The sequence below is a fragment of the Microtus pennsylvanicus genome, chromosome 11 (genome assembly GCF_037038515.1).
Source record: "Microtus pennsylvanicus isolate mMicPen1 chromosome 11, mMicPen1.hap1, whole genome shotgun sequence".
Classification (NCBI taxonomy): Eukaryota; Metazoa; Chordata; class Mammalia; order Rodentia; family Cricetidae; genus Microtus; species Microtus pennsylvanicus.
This window is the reverse complement of record NC_134589.1, coordinates 61376439-61400954: the sequence shown is the minus strand read 5'-3', so window position 1 is coordinate 61400954 and position 24516 is coordinate 61376439. Positions and strand designations below refer to the sequence as shown.

Here is a 24516-nt window from a genome sequence, read left to right as displayed (position 1 = left end):
CAGGCTATTTCTATGGTTACCTCTGGTTCCACTGGCTCCTGCGGGCCTGGGCTGCTACATCCACTTCAGCAGGAAGGGAACGAACCAGAAAGGACGGAACAAACCTCGGGTTTCAGGAGAATCTGCTCTGTACCTCATCACACATACCCCAAGGGCAGAGGGCACAAGAGTATGTGTGCCCGACAGGACCCTCTGCCTTGCTCATTCCCTAATGCTCACTTGGACCTCACACTGGCCAGTCTGGGAGGGGCAGGGACACAGGAGCCCTCACTGCACAGCGCAGAACATCTGTGGGGCTCATGTGCTCTCTCACTCCGACCACCACCTCTGCCACTGCCCCAGGCCCTGAGCTCAACTTCTCCCTCAACTCTCAGCTCTCAGAGTGCGCCTCCCCCTATAGGGAACTTAGCTGGGCTCTCAACTAGGACTTTGTCCTTGCTGTCCCTTCCAACTTGGAACTTGGTCTTGATGTCTGTGTCATGGCCTGAGGGGGACGATGGCCATGTTTCCCCTCTGTCCTGGCCAAATAGGCACTTTGTCCCTAGCCATGGTTCAGCTGTGGTTCTGGCTACATGAGGTTCTGTGGGTCAGGGAAGACCTTGGAAGATGGCTGATGATTGAAACCTTGGTCTTGGTGAGTTGAGAGCCCTCAACACCAAGCTGGCAGTGAGCATGACCCTACAGCTCACTACCGACACACGAAAAGCAAGCAGACCTGCAGGGATAGGCTTTGGAGCCAGGAACTTAAGCACCAAGGCCATCTCTGCCCCAGGTTTACTATACGGCCTGAGGTGAACTCAGTCTTCAGCCTCAGTTTCCCCACTGTGGCCTCATTGGTCTTGACCTACTGTCATGATTCCTAAATGAAGCAAATCTTTAATTGTCTACAACAGTCACTGCAGTGACCCCAACCAAAGGCTTGTGGGAGACTCTGAAAGAACTTCCCCTGCGTTCATCCAAGGCACTGGGGTGGGTGACAGTGCCCCCAAGGGCTCTGGGGGGACAGTTCCCCAGCAGTAGTGAGGTGCTGTGAACAAACACCCCTCCTCCTGTCTCGGCTAGCAACACCAGGCCCATGGTAAACATACATTTGAAGCCCTGTTAGGAGTGGAGATAAGGGCACGAAGAACAGTCCTGTCAGCTGCTTCCCTGACACCCCCAGAAAACCTGGCCACTCACTGTCACCTTGGCCCAGCTTGATTTCCTAACAACTCAGGGTAGACAAGGCAGTCCCGCTGGCGGATGATCACCCAGAGCCCAGGGTCAAGGAGACCAGAGCCCAGAGTCCTCCACTCCTTGTTGTAGGACTGGAGAAAGAGGGGCCCAGGGCCTGTGTCCCTTGCCCTGTCTCCTAGGGAGACATATGTGGGAACGAGACTTGAGAAGCAGGAGACAGGCTGTGGGAGGCCTACTGGGTCAGCGTCTGCGGCCAAGTAAAGGTGTATCTCTAGTCAGCCCTCAGGTGAAGGCTCCGTCCCCAGTGTGCTGGGCCTCGTCTTAGCAGTGTGCATCAAGGCCCTCTGGAGGCAGCTGTCACAGCTACCACAGGCCTCAGAACCCTGGCCTGGCCACTCCAAGCTTGGAGTGACCTTCACTCTTGGGCACTCTGGTGACACAGAGGGACATGTGTACGGCTCTGCCAAAAGAGAGGAGACAGGCCACTGGTCACTGACGCCAGCACGGGGCACTGGAAGCCTAGAGGCAGGAAGGACTTTCTGGAGGAGGCGACGCCATCAGTTGGGTTTGGAAGAATGGACTAGGGATGGAGGCAGGCTGGCTCCTGTTGGAAGGGACAACATCATGCAGTGTGGGAGAGGAACTATGTGTTCTGGAAGATCAGGAGATGGCAGGGCGAGAGGGTAGAAGGGGGTAAAGTTTGGGTCTGGACACCTGGGGTCCTCAGGGCACCAAGTACTCACATAAGTGCCCAGCCTAGGTAGTTGGCTGTACTCCCCCAGTACATGGGGTTGTCCAGCACGTTGAAGGGAAATGTGGTCACTCTGGCCTCCTTGAGGATCCCAAAGTAGTCACCTGTGGATGAGACAGGATAGGAGATGAGGGTCACTTAGCCATCTGCGTCCTTGTCCACACTATTACTGGAGGAAATTCCAGTGAGCCTTGGAAGAGCTGCACATGAGGTGGGAGCCCTGTGCCCCAGGAGGCCCCCAGTTAGTGGTGGGGTCAGAGCCCACAGCTACAGGATCAAAGCCTTCCCGCCAGCTCTGCCTTCCCTGCCAGCTCATGAGTGAGCTGGGCACTGAGCTTCCCAGCTTGGTCCTCTTCTGAGCCCCAGACACTGTTCTCCCCCTTCTCCCCACCAGGTGCCTCTGTGTTTGCCTGTCCCTCTCTTGAGAAGCCTTACCCAGTCTGTAGAGAGCTCCCTCCTGGGGCCTCCCTCTCTCCTTCAGAGCCCCTTCCCAGGGGTATCTTCAGAGTATCGGCCCTCCTTCATCTGCCTGGCTCTTCCTCTTCCCACCCTGGCTGCCTCCCCCTTGCACCTCCTAAGTCTCAGTCTTCCTCTTGGGGTGCTGGATGGTAGGGTGTGTGCTGATTAGCTTTGTTAGCTTGACACAAACTAGAGTCACCTGGGAGGAGGGAACCTTCACTAAGAAATTGGCTCCATGAGATTGGCTTGTGGGCATGGCTGTGGGGCTTTTTCTTCATTAATGATTTATGTGGGAGGGCCAAGGCCCAGCTCAGTGTGGGTGGTGCCATCCCTGAGTAGGTGGTCCTGGGTCGTATGAAAAAGGTAGCTGAGCAAGCCATGGAAAGCCAGCCAGCAAGCCACACTCCTCCACAGTCTACTTCAGTTCCTGCCTTAATTTCCAGCCTTGGTTTCCGTCAGCAATGGACGGTAACGTGTAAGCCAGCTACAGCCCTCCTTCCCAGGTTGCTTTTGTTCATGGTGTTTATCGCAGCAACACACTAGGACAGGTTAGCTGTGGCTCCAGTCTGCCCTCCCCGTACCCTCTGTCACTCTGGGGGTCAGCCTGGGGGAGATCACCAGATAGCCAGTCACTTATCCACCTAACCAGGCCACTCTCACAGAGCAAGGCTTCTGGCTCAGATGTCTACATGGTGTCTCCACTGTGTCAGGGCATCCTTTCCCAGTAGCCTCTCCTTTGTCCCCCATTAGACCAGAAAGACAATGCAGCTCCATCCCAGGCAGAAAGTAGGGCAGCCAGCCCAACAAGGGGAGCATCTGCAGGAGGGGCCTGGTAGAAATGGCGCTGTCATTGTCAGGGACAAAAGGTACAAGAGTCCAGGAGGCTGCCCGGGGACCACTGGGAGGAAGTAGGAAGCGGGGCAGTGGGGCCTGACGGTAGGTGGCACAGAGACCCGCTCCAGGCTGAGTCACAGGAGAGGGACCATTCTTCTCTACTTCCAAAGCTGGTAGGACCCTCTGCTTTCTAGGCCATTTCTACCAAAAGCCATGTCAGAGTTGCCTGCACCCCTCTGACTCACCATGACTATCCATGGCCCTGACCATCCGTGGTGGTTGCCCATCTGTCTTCCAACATCCGGGAAGCTCCACAAGCTCCTTCCCTGACTCTCAATCCCTGCAACCCTCCCCACTCCACCCCTCAGCCCTGCTTACTCTGTCTTCCAGGACTTGATAGTACCTCATCTCTTCCTTAGGTGGTCACAGCCCCTTTTATATGCACAAGTCCTAGGGGGACCCTCCTGCTATTCCCTGCCCCCTATCTCTCTGAGGAGGACCAGTTTCTATGAGGCTCCATCCTCTGGTCTTGGCCCCACCATTCCCTACCCCCAGCTCTTCGTTGCTGAGACCCTTTCCAAGGCTCCTACCTCCTTGGGAGGTCAGGAGTCAGAGTCTCTACCAGCTCCCTAACCCTGTCCCAACTGTCACAGATCTCCTGCAGCCCCCACGCTGACCTGCTCATCTCCAACTTGCACCCTGATTCCCCTCTTCCCAGGCTGGCCTCACTCTCTCAGGATGGCTCCTGGCATCTCCTGCCTGAGCAGCAAACGCTGAGCCACCGGGGGCTAGGAGTCCTAGCTCATATGCTTCTTGGTCCCTCATGCACGGTCACTCCTAAACACACAATTCAGAGCTCCAGGTCTGCTGCGGGGCAGCCTGGCCTGAGCAGAGGCCAGGCCAATATGTCTGTCCTGGAAGGCTAGGTGACAGTAGGGCTTTGAAGACCACCAGAGGCCAAATTTGGTGGCCCCTGTGCAGAGCCAGCTCTCTTGTCGCTGTGCTATCCCCAGAGACATCTTGGTAGCTGGAATGGGCACTTTGTAGATGGGGCCACTGCCTTCCCTCCATCAACATTCTGAAGGCCCCCTTATCACAGTCTCTTCTGTGGAAGTCTTTCTTGAGCTTGCCCTCTCTTGCTTTCAAGATGATGGAAGTCACTGTTGTCATGAGTTGAAGTTTCTGGCCAGACCTGACCACTTTGGGTTCCCAGGACCAAACTACCAGAGCCCCAGGGAGTGGAGGAAGGAGAAGAGACCACATCCCTCTGCCCTTCACCCATCCTGGGCCTGTACAAGCTTTGCCTGTACCTACCATATCCAAGATCCTGCCACCTGGTAGCTAAGTGTGCTAAGCAAACCCAAGAGTGGTCATGCAGTAGAGGGTCTTACCCCGTCTGCCCTCACCCAGTCCCAGATGCATTCTGTGCACCCTGTATACCCAGGCAACCTACTACCTTACTCTTCCATGCAAACAAGACTGAGGGCCTTCTTTAAGGGGAGCTGAACCCAGGAGAGAGAGCACTCTGGGACCCATCACCCAGGACTAGGGTCTTTCTTGTCTCCCAGGAAGCAGCTTGGTGTTCTAGAGTCCAATGAGCTGGTAAAACTGAATCTGTCCTAACCACGACAGGCTGGGTCCCCAGGGCTTCTCAAGGCACATCCCACAGCAGATGACAATCACAGGACTCTGCTCCTCCCTGCGCCCCAGTGTACCTGCCCAAGGTCACCCCATACCTCAGGGTCTTACCTAGAAAGGTCCCAGTGAACCCCAGTGCAAAGAAGCTGGACAGCACAAATACAATGCCCCCACCCAGGAGCACAAGGCCGAGGAAGTAGGTGGTGTGATTATCCAGGCCTTCCATCTTGGGCTGGCTCACCATGGCCTGTGTGAAGCTGTGGAACAGGACAAGGGTACACAACATGTCATAGCATATATGGCAAGTCTCCTGCCTTACTCAGAGCTGTCAGCCCTGGGGTCACACGCTCACTGACCACTGAGGCGTTACAGGTAGGACTCAGGCTCCGGCATGAACTGTGTAATTCCGTGTCATGAGAGCCACGCAAGACCAAAGACCCAGGCCTGTCAGAGCTTCTTATATCTTCAATGAGAAGTCACAAGTTCTGACATAAATGCAAAATATCATTTATGACTTCATGCACGTTAGCAGGGTTCAGTCCAAGAGCCACCAGTGTGCACACTAAGGCCCTGCCAGCTGGTACTGAGCATGGGGATTAAGTTGATAGGAGAACGGGTACATCTGCAGTACAGGGTACACAGCAAGCCGGGCGCCTGGAGCCTGAGCTTGGCATAGGTTACGTGTGGTAATGGCTACCATTCTCCTTACAAATCTAGGCCTGAGGAACGCTGTGCCTATGCTGATTTGCTTGCCATAGCCCCTGTCTAGGTCAAGCCAGGCTTGGGCAACTGGCCTAAGTTTCCAGTCCCATCAAAGGCCTTATGTCCTCCCTCAACTAGGTTTTGTGCCAAGTGACCGCAGGCCCTCTTCACAGGTGAATCTGAGCAGAGGGACTCATGTGAACAATGGCAGCGTCGGTGGGCTTGGAGGCTCGGGTTCTCCGTGGCAACTGGCACAGAAGAGGGTGGAGCGTTTAGGGAAGCAGGTTGGTAACGGGTCCGGGCCTCACCAGGAGGGAGTGTGGGCACTGGCAAGAGGAAGTTCTGAATATAAACGCGGTACAAAAGAACGTGTAAGGCAAGCACTCGTGTACAAACACATTGCCATTCTGTCCACAGTCACAAGGCTTAAGAGGAGACACGGAGATTTGCTGTTCACACACAACTGCATATACTTCTCTCTACAGGCTCCCCCAACCCACTGAACCACCTACCCATCTGTCCACCCACCCACCCCCACCCATCTGTCTGTCCATCCATGTATCTACCCACTCACGCACTACCCACTCCCCACCCCCCTCCATTCATCCCTTCCTCAATCCGTACACATTCCCATCAACAATCCGTCCTTTTTCCTTCCATTCATTAACCCAGTCACTAGAGACCCATCCATCACCCAGGCTCCTTTAGCAGAACACAGCCTTCACTCCCTGGAGAAGGTGGTTGCTCTGATGTTATTCTGGGTCACACCAAACCTAGGCTCATTCGAATTCTCCCCACCGATCTGATGCTCAGCTCTTGGACACAGTCACTTTGGCCCTCAGCACAGGTCAGGAGATGAGAAAGGAGGGAGGACAAGGGTCTGAAACAAGCACCATTGCAGAGGCTGGAAGGTGACCTGCCACCAGCAGTATATGGTGTCAGGGCAAACCCACAGGTGACCTGTGACCAACAATGCACAATGTCAGAGCAAACTCAGCCATCTTCAGCTGCCCTGGTTCAGGGTTCTCCTGCATTTCCAGGGTGAACTTCTGAGATGGGTTTGCAATTGCAGCTGCCATGGAGCTAGGTGGCATCACTCACACCTAGGGCTGTGAGAGGTTGCTGCACTTACAGCCCACTCTCTGGACAGCACAGTGACTCCTCCACCCTGCAGATCCTGCTGGTGAGGCCATGGAAAATTAGATTCCCAGTCTCAAACCCTTTCTGCTCTCCCTCGCACACACGTGCAGTGGGAAAGACATGTACCAGACCTTCAGGCTGAGTCTTGCGATCTACCTGCAGACACCTGCTTCCCACCAGCGATTTCTGACCCAGCTGGGAAGGGAGGAGACTGCAGACAAGGTCCAGAGCCCATAGCAGACACCGCAAAGACTCAGTGCCCCTGTGCCCAAGGATGGTCCACCGTGACTCTGTTTGCACCACCGGTGGACTTTCCCCCAGTGGTTAGGAGAGGAGTAGGGCAGAGAGGCAAAGAGCACCATGGCTCACTTGCTCCAGTCTTTTGAGATGTGTATAGAGGTGGTAGAGAGAGAGAGAGTGTGTGTGTGGGGGGGTTCATTCTAGCTATTCACTTTCATGTGTCATGAAAGCACCATCCATTCCACAGGGAGAGTTAACTGGAAGCAAATGCCCTGCAGCCACCTCCACAGCAGAGGCTAAGAGGAGCCATTTTCCTTCAGAGCAATTCTGCACTGGATGACAGTGAGAGAGATTCATTTCTGCCTCTGGGTTCTATTTTTTATGGAAATTTTTATTTTATTGTATATGTTTTGCCTGCATGCATATGCCTGTGCACCACTTGTATGCATGGTGCCTGTGGAAGCCAGAAGTCACATCCCCTGGAACTAGAGTTACAGATGGTCGTGAATCACCATGGTAGGTACTGGGAATTGAACTCAGGTCCTCTAGAAGAACAAAAAGTACTCTTAACCACTGAGCCATCTCTCCAGCCCCTTGAGTTCTAATTTTTAAATTGAATTGAACTTTCCCTCAGCAATGAGATGGAGGGTATCTGCACTCTGCTCCTCCCAGCAGGCCACCTGAGGTGCACACAGCTCCAGAGAGGCTCCCTCCTGTCCCTAGGCTTCTGCAGCCTCACCAGTGGGCTGCATTTGCAGGCAGCCATGCACAGGGTGGCCTGAGCTTTCCATCTCAGGCTTCTCTTCACCTGCTCTTCACAGTCCAGCCAGGCCAAGCAAGACCAGGGAAATGAGGCATCTGGTGGGCTTATTTCCTAATACAGCAAATCAACAGCTTATCACATTATTCCCTATACCACCCCCCAAGTTCATGGATACCACACCACACTAACCTAAGCATCTTCCTGGGGTTTCCTGAGCCCAGCAGCATCCAGAGGGTCTCCTATACATGGGAGGAGGGGGCAGCAGTATGGGCTGGAGGCAGGCCACGAGCTGGCCTGTGAACAAGCAGATCCTCAGCTCACCGTGTGAAAGGCGACACACAGCACTGTCACTCCAGGCTGTGTTGGGGCCTCAGCTGAGAGGACAGATTCAGCTCTACCTGGGTACCATTCTGGTTGGCCTCCCCTCACCCCCCGACCTTCCTGGAATCCAGAAAACTCAACTCAGACTCCATCTCTGCTTCTCCAGCCACGCACAGGGACCTCCACTAAGAGACAGCTGGGGAGAAGAGGTTCCAGTGGTTCCCTGGTGTCCAGCCTGCTTGGTCATTCATACTACCCAGGAGCCTTTCTTTAGCCTGTGGCCCATGAGAAGACTGCAGCTCAGGCTGCTAAGAGAGGGGTTTCAATGGATGCCTCCCAATCCAGAAGGCTCCCTCCTTACTCAAGACACAGCCAGAACCCAGCCAGGGCCCAGCCAGAGCAAACAATTCTTTGGTAATCATTCCCTGAGTCTAGACTTAGCCTTTACCTCCAAATAACAAGTTAGCTTATTGGCCCTGGTCTCTTCCCAGACCACCAGCTAGTGCAGGCCAGCTGCTACATCATAAGTCCTAGGGACTCGCCAACCACTGTGGAGTCCTGGCATCACAAGAGGCAGGCCGACTTGGCTCAAGTGCACACGTGTTCTCCTACCATGCTGACACAGTAAGGCACACACCATCTGGGGTCATTGATGTGACAGTCTCCTCTGTATGCTGTGAATACCACTGGTGAATAAAGAAACTGCCTTGGCCTGTTGATAGGGCAAAATAACAGAGCCAGGTGGGGAAAACTAAACTGAATGCTGAAAGGAGGCGGAGTCAGAGACAAAGATGTCAGAACTTTACCCAAAAGCCACAGCCACATGGCGATACACAGATTAATTAACGGAGACGGGTTAAATTAATATGTAAGAGTTAGTCAACAAGAAGCTAGAGTTAATGGGCCAAGCAGTGATTTTAATTAATACAGTGTCTGTGGTTATTTCGGGTCTGAGCAGCCAAAACGAACCAGTGGTCTCCTACAACAGAGCATTGCATCCCAGACGATGAGGATGAAATTAGAGGAAGCATTCAGAACAAGAGTGGGCATGTAGATTGACAGAGCAGCACTTGCCTGGCAGTATGAAGCCTGGGTTCCATCTCTAGCACCACAAAAAGAAGCAAGCATCAGGCTGACCCCTGGAGACCAAGGCAGGCCAGCATGGCAGAGACTGGCAGGAGGTGATAGCCACCTCTGGGCTCAGGGCTATCATTTGGGATGGGAAAAAGTTTGAGAACCAGAAAGAGGAACCACCAAGTATCACCAAATTGTGTACCAGATAGTAGTTCATGTGTACTTTAACATATACACAGAATACACACATACATATGGGCTACAGTGAGATATTGGGGACTAGATTAGAAGGGTACGCCAGACGACTAAGGCCAGGGTCTTTCCAGCTCTCTGCTGGAGTCGAGTGCTTGAGAAGATGTCTAGTCCAGACACAGAAGCACCCTCCCACCCACTCTTGCTGGGGTCACTGCACTAGCTGGGAATTTTTCTATGTGGCCCAAGCTGGCTTTCAACTCCTAGGTTCAGTCATTATTCCTGTCTCAGCCTCTCAGGTAACTGGGACCACAGGCATGTACCACCGTGCTCAGCCTACTGTCCCATCCGCTGACTCTTCTCATGGTGTCCCTGGCACCACTGTCCCGGCCCTGGTGCCCCAGTAAAGTGCCCTCACATGCAGGCATGCATTCCTATGTGCCCACCCTGGCTTTTGCTTTCCCACCAACACCCTTCAGGAAGTGGCTACCAAAGTTCACAGAGGTAACCTGTTTAAGGTCACCAGCATTAAGGGACCGAGCTGAGGCTGACTGAGGACCCAATCCAGCTGGCTTTGATTCACAATAGAATCCAGAGGTTACTGAGCTAGGGATGGTTGGGACACCTTCCTATCACAGCCAAAGCAAGAAGTTACCTTCTATTATGATGGCTACTGCCAATAAGACAAGGAGTTCATTGCCGGGAGGAGTGCAGAAAAACTGGACCTCTCGTGAGCTGCTGGTGGGATGCAGAATAGAGCAGCCACTGCTGAAAACAGTTCGGCAGGTCCTTAAAGCAGTATCAGAGTGACCCTGCGGTGCAAAATTTCACCCCTTGGAACACACTTGAAGGAACCAAGAAACCCGAACACTTGCACACCATGCCCACAGCTGCACTTCGCAAGGGAGCTGCTAAAAGTGTCACCAGTGCATGGGTGCACAGAACCGCTTAACCCACACAGCAGAATGTCACTAAGTCTCGAAGAGAAAGTTCTGACGTGTGCTCCAGCACGAGGTCATTATGCTGAGTGCACTGAACTGGTTACGCACCCCGAATCCTCCTACACCACGCTCCCAGAGAATGGCATGAGAGACAGACGCGGAGTCGGGGACAAGGGCCAGCATGTGGGAGGGGCCTAGGGCTTAAACGGTATAGGCTGTCAGCTTTGTAAAATAAAAAGGTTCTGAAGATAGGTAGCGATGACAGTTATAAACATAACAAACTGTTTAACGTCACTGAACTAAACCCTTGGAAATTAGGAGTGCAGTGCTCCCCTAGACTGTCCTTATCTGGAGGGGGGGGCATTAAAGCCTTGACTGCTGGTTGGCGGGGACAGTAAGGTCAGGCACATTCCAAGGCTGCTCCTGTGACCCAACCATAGGAACGAGATCCCAGAAGCCTCGGGGTCTGCCGCTCAGCATTTCTGAGCAGTGTCCTACATCTCTGGGACCACTGCTCTCCAGCTTCCCAGCTGGTGCCGGGGTGTTCCTCGGGCTCTGTAGCTGCACAGGAAGCAGCAGAAAGGGCCCTGCTGAGCCCCAGGTGAGTGGGGGCCTGCTGGGAAGGATTGCTGCTGGTCTCCAGCTCTGCATCGCTGACCCCAATCACCTCTTCCCTAGGGGTCCTATATCATGGGAAGGAAAGCTGAACCCATCTAAAGCCCTGACCCGCCCCCAAGAGTCCTCAGAGAGAGGCAAGGAAGCTAGCCATGTTGCTCACATGTGTAATCCCAGAACACAGGAGATAGGATTGCTACAAACTCAGGGACAGCCTGGTCTATAAAGTACCCTAGATAGCCTGGGGTACAGAGTGAGACCCTGTCCCCAAACAACAAGCAAACATATCAGATGAGGTTTGGGAAGCCAAGCAGAGCCCAGAGCAGTTAGGCAACCTGCCTACAGCTGGGAGATTTTAAGAGCGCAATCCAGATATCAATTAGGCTTGTCACAGGTGTGACACAAACTGGGCTGATCCGGGTCTGTCAGGAGACCCCATCCTAACAATGATATTTAAGAACAAAATCCAAAAGGATGGAAGGAGGGTCAAGACCCCACAGGACCAAGTGAGAGGTGTGCCTAGGAAGGACTTCTCATAGCTGATGAGGAGACAGGGCCCATCATGTCTCCTGGACTGGGGATGGGCAGGGCTGGCTGGAACTGTAAAAGATGGAGTAAGAACTCAAATGGTCCTTGGAGGTGGCCAGGATGAAAACACTGGGCAGGGGAACAACCTCTGACTTGATAGGATCCCTTAAGGGTTGGGATGGACATGGGCTCTCTAGGTTGTCTGAGGAGCTTAAAGATGCCTTCCTGCCAGGTACCTAGTGGCATCCATTTCTAAAGAAGCCTAGGAAGGGAACAGCTGATTGGTCAAGCTCATATTGACAGCATTCCCAGAGCAGACCGACTTCCCCAGGTTGGAGAATGGTGAGCAGAATGGAGGACCAGTCACGTGGCACGGGGAATAAAAGGTACAGCCGTAAGCCACATTTTTACCTTCTTGTGGGGATGGAAAAGGCCACCCTACAAGAGTCTTCATGTGCCAACCCAGGATAGGTGTCAAAGGACCTGCTCCCTCTAAGGATGGTGACATTCGTGGTACTTGTCCAACCTGGAGATGTTGAGCAGCCCAAGCCCTCAGGTCTAGGAGGCATAGACTGGGCTCTGGCAGAGAGACAAGTTGAGTAGGACCCTTGCCCCACCCCCACACTCCTGACTGATAGGAGGGGAAAAAAAAACCAAGGGTCTGTGTTTACGGTGTCCTGCCATGGGGAAGCTTGGGCCAGAAGGTGAGTATGAGGGACCTGGGCCCATCAATCACCCCTGCCTGGCTTCCCACACACCAGACACCGGGTGACGAGATGGCCACCTCATAGATGCATCATGCACCTGTAGAGCCAAGCCAGGCTAAGTGGAGCGGCCAGGCCAGGTGTGCTCGTCCTAGCTAAGGGATCTGCCTCAGTCACCAGTCCACACAGGGTACTTCTTCAGCCTCCTTGCAGTTCTAAACTGCAACATGAAGCCAGGAATGAGTTACTGTTCTGCCATCCACCTTCTTTATTCCCTAAAGCAGCACACAGGCTTCCTCCAGCCTATGTATGCACAAGGCCTATGATGAAATCCACGGGACCTGAGAAGCAGACCCAAGGCTCAGAAGTAGCCGTGCTAGTCTTGAGCCACAGCTGAACAATAGATTCTGCTGCCTTCCTTCACAGCCTGAGACCCCATGGTGCAGCATTAGCTCAGCTAGGCCCACGCCAGGAAGGGAGGTCTATGCGGAGCTTATGCTCCCTAGCCTCACCACCCACATCATCAACTGCTGCGGCCATTTTCCTTGACGGAAGGAAGGCAACATGTCCCAAGTCAACAGATAGACCAATGGCTTCTGATGGTCCTTGCCCCTAGGGCCTCCTGGCCACAGGGTCTGTCTCCCATCTTGGCGTACGGTAGAGAGAGCTCTGGCATTATAAGCAAGGGGATTCTCCCCAGATGTTGTCCCCTCTGCTCAAGCTGTTCCTTTCACTGGACAATGAAATGTCCTATTCAAAATCACCAGGCTTCCTCTGTCCGCAGAGGTCCATGTGGCTGACAATGGCTCGAGGCCTCTGGGAGCAGTGTTCCCTGGACACTCTGACACAGAACTCCCAGACATTGGTGGACCTGGTGGCTCTCCCTCTCCTGACCATGACAACAAGTACAATAGCCTTCACGATGGCACAGGGCTTACCAGTGGGAGCGGAGGACGTTCAGAAGCAGGATGCTGCTGCCCAGGAAATAGCAGGCTAGGTAGGGGGACCCGAAGGCCCTGCTCAACTTGCGAGTTCTCTGCTCCCACCTTGCTACCTGCATGAAGGGCCGAGAATAAGAGCGAGAGGTGAGGTGTTTGCTGGGGTACAGGGAGGGTGGAAGAAGCAGGTCTAGGTGCCCAGGCCCAGTTCCAAGGAAGGCAAACTAGAGGGGCGCAGCAACTGTGGTCAGCTGGGAGTCAGTTACACCTCAGGGCTGTTCATGGGATCTCCACCAACCCTTGTGTAGGCAGGCTGGGGTGGCTACCAGGCTGACAGTCATGCCTAAATGTGGGGACTTCATTCTCAGGCAGTCCTGGAAGCTGTGTGACCATCTCGTGCAGCTCTAGAGGTTCCTATCATTCAGAAAGAGACAAGATCCAGCCCAGAAACAGGGGCTCCAGGCCTCTTCCTGTCACCACCAGGAACACTCACACGATTGTTTCAAGGGGTAAGACAAAGGAGAGGCGGTCCTTCACCCTCACTCTGCGCTCAGCCTGGCCTCTCCCCAAGGTACAGACTGCACATGTATAATTTTCAGTCTTAGAACCCTTTCATTTCCAACTAGTCACATCTCAACTCTGTGTTCAGTAGCCAGAAGAAGAAACTCTCTGCAGAGCCTACCTGAGTTCCCTGCACACATTCATGTGCACATTGCTAGGGATGCCCACTGGGCTCCTGGGGCATTGTGCCTGACCCAGGTGCTCAGATGAACTCTCTGCTGATGCAGAGAAGTGTGTGTGGGGGGGTGAGGATGCCAAAGAGCAAACATACACTCTGGATGCCTAATGATGAGAGTGAGCTATCCACCCTCCCATGTCCTGAATGTGAATATGTGTGTGCACATGTATGTGTGTGCACATGTGCATGTCCATGTGTCTGTGCACATGCATGTGTGTGTCCAAGCATCCATCCCCGTGTCCATGTATATGTGTATGGATGGCCCTCAACTCAACTTGGAACTTGTTCAGTTTTAGAATGGTACAAAATGTTTTCGGTAGAGCCCACACTCTAAATGTGAATTTCGTTCTTCCCAGAGTAGTGGCATGTGATCGAATAGGCTCACAGTGCTGACCAGTGTCTGAGGTATAGCTCCAAAGGTCATCAGAAATTGGCTGCTCCTCTACAGTGGGTTATGCAGGCAGAATTTGGAGGGGGGGGCTACACTTAGTCAATAAATGACATGAGTTAGTCAACAATTTATCGTAAAATAGGTTGTGCTTCTGCCAAGCTCGGCCTGTTATAGCAAGAGTGGCTGAGCTCAAACACTTATTTGGTTAGATGTGTTAAATGCATTCACTGGGGGTTTTTGTCTGTTTTTGTTTTTACATTTACTACTATGTTCGTGTATAGGTATGGAAACCTGTACACACACACACACACACACACATACATGCATGCGCACAGGCAGGCAAGCACACAGGCAGGCAGGCAGGCATGCATCCACAAGAACCATGGAATTCATGTGGAAGTCAGAGGACAACTGTTCATTCCTTCTACCATGTGGGCTCTAGGGATCGAATTCAGGTCACCAGACTTGGCAGCAAGCCCCTTAACTTGCTGAGTCAACTCACAAGCCCCCAGAGAAATTTTTTATTTATGATTTGTGATAGTTTCAATTTACTACGGCTTGCCCAGACCAGACCGCCGCCATAAGAAGCGTATATCCATTGGGGGTTCCAAAGCCCCCACACTGCTGACACTGCCAGTAATTTTAATTTGCTGAGGAGAGACTGAACCATGTCTCATAGCAACTGCACTCTTTCAGTCCCGCCATTCTGGGGCACAGCACACAAGGGCCAGTCACTGCATCTGTCACCATCTTGCCCTACAGTGGCTGTCTGATGCCCAGCTGATTTCCCAAACTGGCCAGCCATTTGGGGAAGCTGATTAGTGGGGAAGGGCTCACCAGCTCCAGGTACTGATGAATTAATTGGCTTAGGGCCACTGAATCTCCATCTCTGGCATCCCTGGAGACGCTATCCTCAGAGTCTACAAAAGGGAAGGAGGGGGAGGGGCTCTCTCCCAGGCCTTCTCCTTCACCAGTTCTCGGTGCAGTTGCCAGTTCTCTTGGAAGGAAAACAGCCCTTAGACCTTTGTGGAAGGCACCCTTCACTTCAGCCCCATGGGATGGATGCTGGGTTCTCTCTTAGGAGGAAGAAGGAAGGAGGGCCTTGGGGCTCCATGACCCAAATGCCTATGGCCTAAAGCCACTTCAGCATACGCTGTGGGACCACTTCATGGGTTCCTGTTTGGAACGAAATTCAAAAGGGTTTTTCAGTTGTGCCACAACTGTGCCCTCTTCCGGGTCTTTCCATTGCCCGGCAGAAAAGCTTCTACCCACCCAACCTTCCTTCCCCACCCCCAGGGCCCACCAGTCTGCTCTCCATCTCCAGAGACTTGCCATTCCAACACTTCACACAGACCCACAGCAGGTACATGGACTCCAGTTACCTTCCCGGTCACAGGATGGTGGGCATCAGGGAACTGTCATTTGGGCTGTTTTGAATAATGCTGGCAGTGAGCACTCACATCTTTTTTTTAATGGTCATGCGTTACCATGTGTTATCCTTCTTCTAAGGAATCACAAGGATCAAATGAGAATTCTTTTAGCTTTCTGAGGTCGGCTAAGGAAACTTCTGGATGGGACAGAGGGTTGGTAACCCTCGTTAGCGCTAATATTGTTAGTGACACTACTAGTAAAACATCAGTGCTGTGGAGTCATTGTTCTTCCTGGTCTCAAAACTAGCCAAATGCATGGGAAATTCCTACCCACAAATGGAGACTTCCCCTTAGACCCCAGCCTAGAAGTCTCTCTAACCAAGAGCCTATTCAGCATGTCTGCTGTTGTCTTATACTTCTCATCCATTTCTATAAGGGCATTTTTTTACATGTTGTTTAAGGGACTCTATTGCTTTCATAAAGTCAATTTTTTCCACTTCTTCTGTGCTAGGGTGTTCAAGTCCTTCTGTTGTAAGATCATTGGGTTCTGATGTTTTCATGTTGTTTTTCAGATTGTTGGGTGAATTCTTGCCTTGGCGCCTGCCCATCTCCTCCTACCGATGCTATATAATGGGTCTTTTGATTAAGTTGTAGTGGGACGATCTGCTCTCAGTGTGGGCTTCACTGTTTCAAGCTTGGACCATCAAAAAATATAAGTTCGTGCCTGCGCCGCGTCCCTGCTGTTGTCTTAATTAGCATTACTATTGCTGTGATGATACACCAGGATCAAAAGTCAGCGGGGAAGGAAAGGGTTTATTTCACTCCATGTAACAGTTCCTCCATCATCCAAAGTAGCAAGGGCAGGAACTCAAGCAGGGCAGGAACCTGGAGGCAGGATCTGATGCAGAGGCCATGGAGGAGAGCTGCTTCCTGGCTTGCTCATCAAGGCTTACTAAGCTTGCTTTCTTATAGAACCGAGGGCTATCAGTCCAGGGTGGTCCTACCCACAATGGACTGGGTCCTCCCCCGTCACTCACTAATAAGAAAATCCCCTACAGCCAGATCTTATAGAAGCATTTCCCCAACTGAGGCTCCCCCTCTAAGAGAACTCTAGCTTGTGTCAAGTTGACATAAGACAAGCCAGCACACATGCGGTCACTGGGCTACCCATCTCTGGGTCACTGATATTTCTTCTCCCAGTTGATAATATCCTCATATATAAAAGTCTCAGGACATATGGGGTCACACAACAACATATCTCTGTCCCTAAGGGACCCTCCCATAACCTGCATCAGGCAAAGATCCTGGATGGAGAGTCACAGTTTGGGGGACTTCCCTGAGGAGGGGAGGGAAAGAAGGAAGAAGAGGAGGAATCCCAATATCGGTTGAATGAAACCAGTGAACAAGGCATTGGGAATGGCCTAGGAAGAAGCCAAGGGGAATGGAAGGGTTCTGATGATGACACCGTGGTGACATCTGTCAAGGCTGGGGAAGCTGTGCACTTGGGGTATGGATGCTTCACTGTATGGACAAGGTACCCCAGGAAGTTGTTAGAAGCCACATCCTTTTGGACTTTGCCTGTAGGGTCAGATGAGAGATTGAGGCTGACAGCCAATGACATGGACTCTGCAGGCCCTCCCTCGTCCCCTGAAGGCTGGTCTTTCCTCCTGGCTTAATGAAGCCCTTCAGTATGCACCTCGAAACAACCAAGGGTTCATGGCAGGCCTGCTGAAGCTCACACTACAAGAATACTCTCAGGCAGCAGGAGGGAGGCCACCTTGTAGTCAAGCAAACTGAGCCCAGGAAAGCCCAGACAAGCCCTGGGTCCCTGACACCCAAGCTCTGCTGTTTCCAGCCTTCGGTGTTCTGGAAACAGGAGGAGGGACCCTTGAGCACTGTCACACCGGGGCCTCCCTCACACTGCCAGCCCCATCTGTCGCTTAGCCTGTGAGAGAGCAAGTGAGGATGTACTGTTTGAACAAAATGGCACCACGGGCCTCATAGAAAATGGAAAAAAGGTACCACTAATAACCCCATCACTTGGATCAAAAATCTGTTCATTTGAGCCAATCAAGTCGGACTCCCGGATCCCAGGGTGACTCCGTTCTGCAGTCCTTTTGCTGGATGCTGAACTACACACTTCATCCAAGAGGCAAGGAGCCAGGGCTGCAGTGACAGCCGCTGACACAGGAAATCCTGTGGGCACTTCAGAAGCAGCCCATTAGCACTCGTGAGATCATTCACCCGGGGACGTGGCGGTCATCAGTCTGCTACCATGCTGACTCAGCTACCTCCCTGCACGATGGGAGAGTCAGACCAGGTAATGGACAGGAACGTTCTGGCACAACTATCTCTCCCAGGGGGTATGAATGCTGTATCTTCCCTGGGTCTATAGCTACATGAGCAGGGACACCATCCTCTTTCTTCCTGGTCCTGCTCAGGTCAGGAAGGTGTTCTGGCCATGGTAATGATGCCAGCCTGGCCATAGCGGAGGCACACACCTGCCATTTTAGCCAGAAGGGATGACCCTCACTGAAGTTTCCAGGACTCTGCTCTTGGTGGTACCAGGCACTACACCACTGGCCTCAGACAGGGGTCTTAACTAGTAGCTCATGGTGAGTTTTGGTCAAATTCAAAGCACTAAAAACATACATTTAGGACTGGAGCTGGGGTGTGGCTCAGTGGTAGAGTGCTTGCCTACCATGTACAAGGTGCTGGGTCCTATTTCTTGGCATTGCCAAGAAGAAAAAAAGATGAAGCATATTTTATCCAACAATCAAGCATTCTGAATTTTCTATTAACACTCCGTGATGAAAAATCTCTCTCATAGGACCACTGTGGCCAGCCTTTATGAAGCCCCATCAGCCTCTGCTGTGTTCATGCATGCCAGAAGCCCACACAGCCTCCAGCAGGCCTCATATGTGAACCCAGTCTGTTGCCAAACCCCGTGAAGTATGCAGCCCTGGTCAGTGCCCACAGGAAAGAAAACTGTCTTCGTGATGATCCTATGCAGTGTGAATGTATGATGTCAAAGCCAGGAACTTTCAGATGCCCATGGGGACCTGTCCCTGCCACACAGACGCTAGGATGTTGGATGTAGGAAACGGCCCCAGGAGGCACCAGTGCAAGCAAAGAAATGCTGTTTCTGCTGTTGATTTCCAGCATGCTCGGACCATGGATCATGGAGTCAATATATATATATATATATATATATATATATATATATATATGAGAGAGAGAGAGAGAGAGAGAGACATGGTCTCACTACGTAGCTTTGGCTGTCCTACTCACTCTGTAGACCGAGCTGGCCTCAAACTCAGAGATCCACCTGCCTCTGCTTCCGTGCTGGGATTAAGGTGTGAGCCCCATGCCTGGTGTGTAAAGTCGGTCCTTACAAACGAGGTGACCTTGAGCCATTTCCTCTGCTAAAATAACTGCACAATCATAGTTCCTGAGGGATTCCAGACCTATAAACATGCTTAGCAAGTGCCTGGGAAATAGATGCTTCTATTCATTCTGCCGTCATAGAGAATCGTGTCTTCCAGTGCCCTCTCCCAGGGATGCTGACAGCTCTGTTGGGGGTAGGACCAAAGAAGGCCAGGGCCTGCAGGTGAGTGGACTTGCAGTGCTCACAACCCAGAGCACAGAGTCAGTCTCCAGCTCAAGAAGGCTACAGGAAATATCCTCCCACGACACCACTCATCCACTCTATTCATCTACTGACACAGACCCTGCCCATCCACCTGCGGTCCATCCATACCCACCCACGCATCCATCCAGCCAACCATGCATTTGCACCCCCAAGCATCCATCTCTCCACCTACCTATACATCCACCATTTATATTAATGTATCATTCCGCCCACACAGCCACCATTTACCTGGGGTCTGTTATAGGTCAGTAACTGGCAGACAGTAAGGTGCTTTGAAAAGGAAACAAAAGCAGCAATGGCGCTCTTATTTTTATGCTGTGAGTGTGATTAAAGCCAAATGTGTCTCATTACTGAAAACACCAGCGCGGGCTTCTCCCGCAGGGAGCCACTGGGCACAGCGGAATTGACTAATGAGAGCGGGCTGGCTCTTCCAGCCCAGCGAGAGCTACAAAGCCAGCAGTGCTGCTTCTGGGGACGAGATAGTTTTCTGGAAACCTCCTCTTCTGGGGACGAGATTATTTTCTGGAACCTCCTCTTGCTTACTCTTCACAGCTCCAAGAAACTGTGGAAGGAGTGGCTAGTGAGGGTAAATTTTCTTAATTTAAGGTTCACTCTTAATTTTCCTTTGTGGATGTGGGTAGGTGGGGTGTGACATGTGTGAATGGCCAGAAGAGAGAGTTGGCACCCCTGGAACTAGAGTACCAGGTTGCTGAAGCCACCTGATGTGGGTGCTGGTAACAGCACTTGGGTCCTCCGGAAGAACAGCAAGTGGTCTTAACCTCTCTGGCCCCAAGATGAATATTCTAAGTGCTCCATTGGAAAAGAGACGGGCTCCCTGTGTTCACTGGAGAACTAGCTGCTAGGCATCTAGACGGTGCACAGCAGAACGTGGGTATGTGGAGCACCAGCTTCCGGGCTCCAGAACCAGCTCCTCTCACACTGCCTTGACAGGTGATTCATTGTCTCTCTGCTGTAGCTTCCCTTTCTGTAAGATGGAACTACTAACAATCTGCCTCAGTCACTGTGAGGAACAAGGAATCACTGCACCTGAAATTCTTGGAGTTCTGTTGGGAGCATGACGCTCGCTGGGGGAGGTGTCGTTTGTTTCATTTTGGTCTCTGAGAGTAAGGGTGCAGTTTTCCCCTACATGGAGCAAGATGACATGAAGATGACAATAGGTAAGAGGAGACATTCCAGAGGACCCGTGGCTCCTGCCTCCCTCACCCCAAGGCAGGCTCCAGAGAAACCCAGACTCCCAATGGGGGACCTAGTGTTCCACTACCCATTTTTTTCACCAGATGCTCAGGGTTCTAGAGCAGGGGTTGGATTTGGGACACCTCTGGCCCAGAGGAGTTGTAGGCACAGCTGAGGCTGCCAAGGCCACCGAGTGTCCCTTGTCCCAATAGTCGTAGAGAGACTGGAACAGAAGCATGAGAAAGCTTACCCCATATGTCCATGTTTCCTAGCCCAGGACAGATGCTGGAACACACCTGTGCATTCAGCCAGCCGCTGTACAACAGCACATACCCTGGCAGGGTCTGGACCATCACTCCTTACTCTGCCTGGGTGGTGTGGCATAGGAGCTCAGGAGCACCCACCAGAGCCCTTCATCACTCTCATGAGCCAGAGAGCAAGATCTCACCCAGGCCTCCCTATCCGACACACCCCCTTGCTGCTTTCAGCCTGATGTGGCCCTGCTCTCAGTCATGATTCCCAACACTCAGTACCACCTGTCATTCAGGTACTGACAGATTAGTTCCTTTCTGAGGCCCATCTTTGTCTTGCCAGGGGATATTTTCCGCCTTGGAACTTTGAATCCTCTACAAGCTACTGTCATGGAACCCAGCTGGAACCTCTGATGAAATTATCCTCTGCTTCCACCAAACTGATTGGGGAGCCAGGCTCCTCCGCTGTGCAGAGTCACTTGTGCAATGGGCTGCCTGGACAGGGTCTCAGTCACACTTGGCAACCAGGGCACAAAGCCCTAGCTAATCTAGTACTGGCTGCCATTTCCAGTCAGCCCACAGCTTGAGTTCACTTTCTACCCAAGGAGTTGCAGCAAAAGGCAAGGGAGGCAGACCTGCTATGGTCCTGTAATGCGGGGAGACACTGATGTGTGTGTTTGTGTGTGTGTGTGTGTGTGTGTGTGTGTGAGAGAGAGAGAGAGAGAGAGAGAGAGAGAGAGAGAGAGAGAGAGAGAGAGAGAGAGAGAGAGCAGGAGGGAAAACCCTAAAGAAGTCCGGCAGATTATTTGGATTCTAATTTTGGCGACAGAACTGTCTGTAACATCCCATGAAAACAGAGCTCACTCCCGAGTACACCAGGAAGGGATGGGCGGCCCCACCCTTGAGAATGACTCCGCTGACAAGTGGGAGGGAGATGCCTACACAATCATTGTCGGAACACTCCAGCATATAGTGTTCTTTTAAAAGGGTGCACAGAAGAATCTCAGCTGGTTTCCTTGTAGAAATTAATAGTATAAACCATTCATATGGTAGGGCATCCAAATAGCCAACACAATCTTGAGAAAGAGGACTTGGAGAACATATACACGTCCTGATTTCAAACTTGTTACCAGTGACAGCCATCAACACGGATGTCATGGTGCTAGCACAAAAACGAACATACAGAATCCAGAAAAACTCTCATATACCCATCAACTGCTTCCCCACCAGGCACCAAACCAAACAAACAGGGAGAGAGTAATCCCTTCAACAAAGTGCTGAGGCGATGGAGGGATGGGGCAGGAAGGAAGTCGGGGAGAGCTAAGGGGCCACGGGAAGACAATGAAGCCCTTCAGCCTGGGATCTATTTGAGCTTCCTACTGGCTGAGAGTCAAGAATCCTCAACATAGTTAATGAGGCCAACAGAGACAGTGTTTTCCAAGACACCTCAAACCAGGTTGCTAGAAATAGCAATTGTGCTCATCTTGGCCGAGTGTCACGGCGCTGAGTCTACGCCAGCACGTCTGTCTCTCCCATCTTGAAAATAATCAGTGTGCCACCTAAGCCACCTCACAGCTGTATTTACAAGAGGAGATTCTATAACATAAAATAAAAAATAGGTAAACCTGCTCATGCATTTTGACTTAAATTTTGTTTACTCTTTCAACCTTGTTGTAAATTACATCTTTTAAGCAATGTGACTTTAAAAGGCATAGAATCTTATATACAATTATTTTAAGAAAAAAGTTACTAGCTCACTTTCTAAAAGATTTTTTATACTTTAAAAGACTTTTTATATTTTTATTTTTGTATGTATTTTTACCTCCATGCACCATGTGTGTGCCTGGGAAGCCAGAAGAGGGTACTGGATCACCTGGGGCTACAGTTATAGGCTGTTGTGACCTCCCACGTGGGAGCTAGGACTCAAACCAGGTCCTCCAGAAGTGCAGCCAGTGCTCTTAACCACTAAGCTACCGTTCCAGCCTCTACATAGTCATTGTGAAGACACCAAGTGATACCCAGTTCTGAGAACCGACACCCTGTCCTGAATATAGAATGTCTTTTTACCAAATAAATAACTCCCCCTCCCTCTCTCCCACTTCTCTCTACACATGAAAAATGTGTTTTCTCTTATCTCTACTTAATAAGCTCACTAACTTTGCTCATCCTAAAATTCCTTTCTGTGGTGATCAAGAACTCAGCTTTACCTGAGTGGAGGTCCCTGAGGGGAGGGGCTCCTCAGGCTGCTGACAGCACACACCACCGCCAACAAGCCACACACAAAGAACAAAGCGGAACCCTGCCTTGCACCTTCTACACATTTAACTCAAAATAATGACATAGCTGAGGATGAGACATAAACTAGAACATTCCTAATGGGACAACAGTGATATAAAGCATCATGATTTTGAGTTAAGGGGTTGTTTCTCCGCATGATTCTAAAAGTGCTAGCAACTAAAGAAAAACAATAAAGAAACTGCTGGCTGCATGCAGAAGAATGCAAATAGGCCCTTACTTATCGTCCTTCACCAAACTAAACTCCAAAGGGATCAAGGACCTCAGCTTCAGGCCAGGTGCCCTGAATCTGACAGAGGAGAATGTGGTTCGAACTCACGGCCCAGGGAAAGCCTCTCTGAAAGGGCACCGACAGCACAGGCACTAAGAGCATCAATTAACAAATGGGACCTCATGAAACTGAAAGGCTTCTGTATGGCAAAGGACACCATCACTGGGGCAAAGCACAGCCTATAGAATGGAGAAAGATCTTTACCAATTACATATCTGATAAAGGGAGGGTTCATATCTAAAATTTATAAAGAGTTAAAGAAGCAGAACACTAAGAAAACAAAAAACCCACTCTAAAAATATGACGCAGAACTAAGCAGAGAGTTCTCAAAAGATGAAACACAAAGGGCTGAGAAACTCTTTTTTAAAATGTTCAACACCCCCAGTCATCAGGAAACTGCAAATTAAAACTACTTTGAGATTTCATCTAACACCAGTCAGATTGGCTAAGATCAATAAAACAGATGACAGCTCATGCTGGCAAGGATGTGGAGAAAGGGGAACACTCATCCATTGCTGATGGGAGTGCAAACTTGTACAGCCACTATGGAAATCAGTGTGGCAGTTCCTCAGGGAGTTGGGAATAGATCCACCACAAGATCTAGCTGTACCACTCTTGGGCACATAGCCAAAGGACTCAACACCCTACTACAGAGACACAAGTTCAGCCATGTTCAATGCTGCTCTATTCATAATAGCCAAAAATTGGAAACAGCCTACAGGTCCATCAATGGGTGAATGGATAAACAAAATATGATACATTTACACAATGGAGTTATCACTTAGCTGTTAAAAAAATTAAATCACGAAATTTTCAGGTAAATGAACAGAGCTAGAAAAAAAATCATACTGAGGTAGCCCAGATCCCAAAAGACAAATGTCTAATTTCTCTTCTATGTGGAGGTTAGCTTCAGTATGTGTGCTACAATGTAAATAACCACAGAGGTTAGGCACCTAGTACGGGACAAGGAGAGAGGAGAGGATCTCCCAAGGAGGGGAGATAGAATGTGTTCTTAGACAAAGGAGGGACTAGGCTAGGAGGCTTAAATAGGGAGGGGTGGAAGAGAGACAATAAGCAGGGATAGCTAACATGAAACCATATGGAAACCTGCTGTAAACGCATCCTAAAATGTCTACATGTGGGAAGAATCTAAATGGCATCGCCAAATAACAGGGGTGATGCTGCTCCAACAAGACATCTTACGCCATCAAATAAAACCTTCAGTGCCAGCAACGGGTTACATCTTGTTGAGCTGATGGCCGATGGGGCCCAAGGAAACCTCCAAACATCACAGACTACTGCCAAGGCTATTGGTCATTTTCCACAAGCTGATGGTG

The 24516-nt window shown here is 51.2% G+C and overlaps 1 protein-coding gene across 2 annotated transcripts in view; it reads right to left on the bottom strand.

Annotated features, from left to right (window-relative positions):
* Pemt (phosphatidylethanolamine N-methyltransferase) overlaps positions 1–24516 on the bottom strand; it is a 77157-nt gene that overhangs the window by 1416 nt on the left and 51225 nt on the right. For both annotated transcript variants that reach the window (XM_075992348.1, XM_075992347.1), the window contains 3 exons: positions 13017–13132; positions 4970–5115; positions 1920–2031 (listed from right to left, as the gene is read on the bottom strand). In XM_075992348.1, the coding sequence (XP_075848463.1) occupies positions 1920–2031; positions 4970–5115; positions 13017–13132 (374 nt within the window). The remainder of the gene's footprint in view (positions 1–1919; positions 2032–4969; positions 5116–13016; positions 13133–24516) is intronic.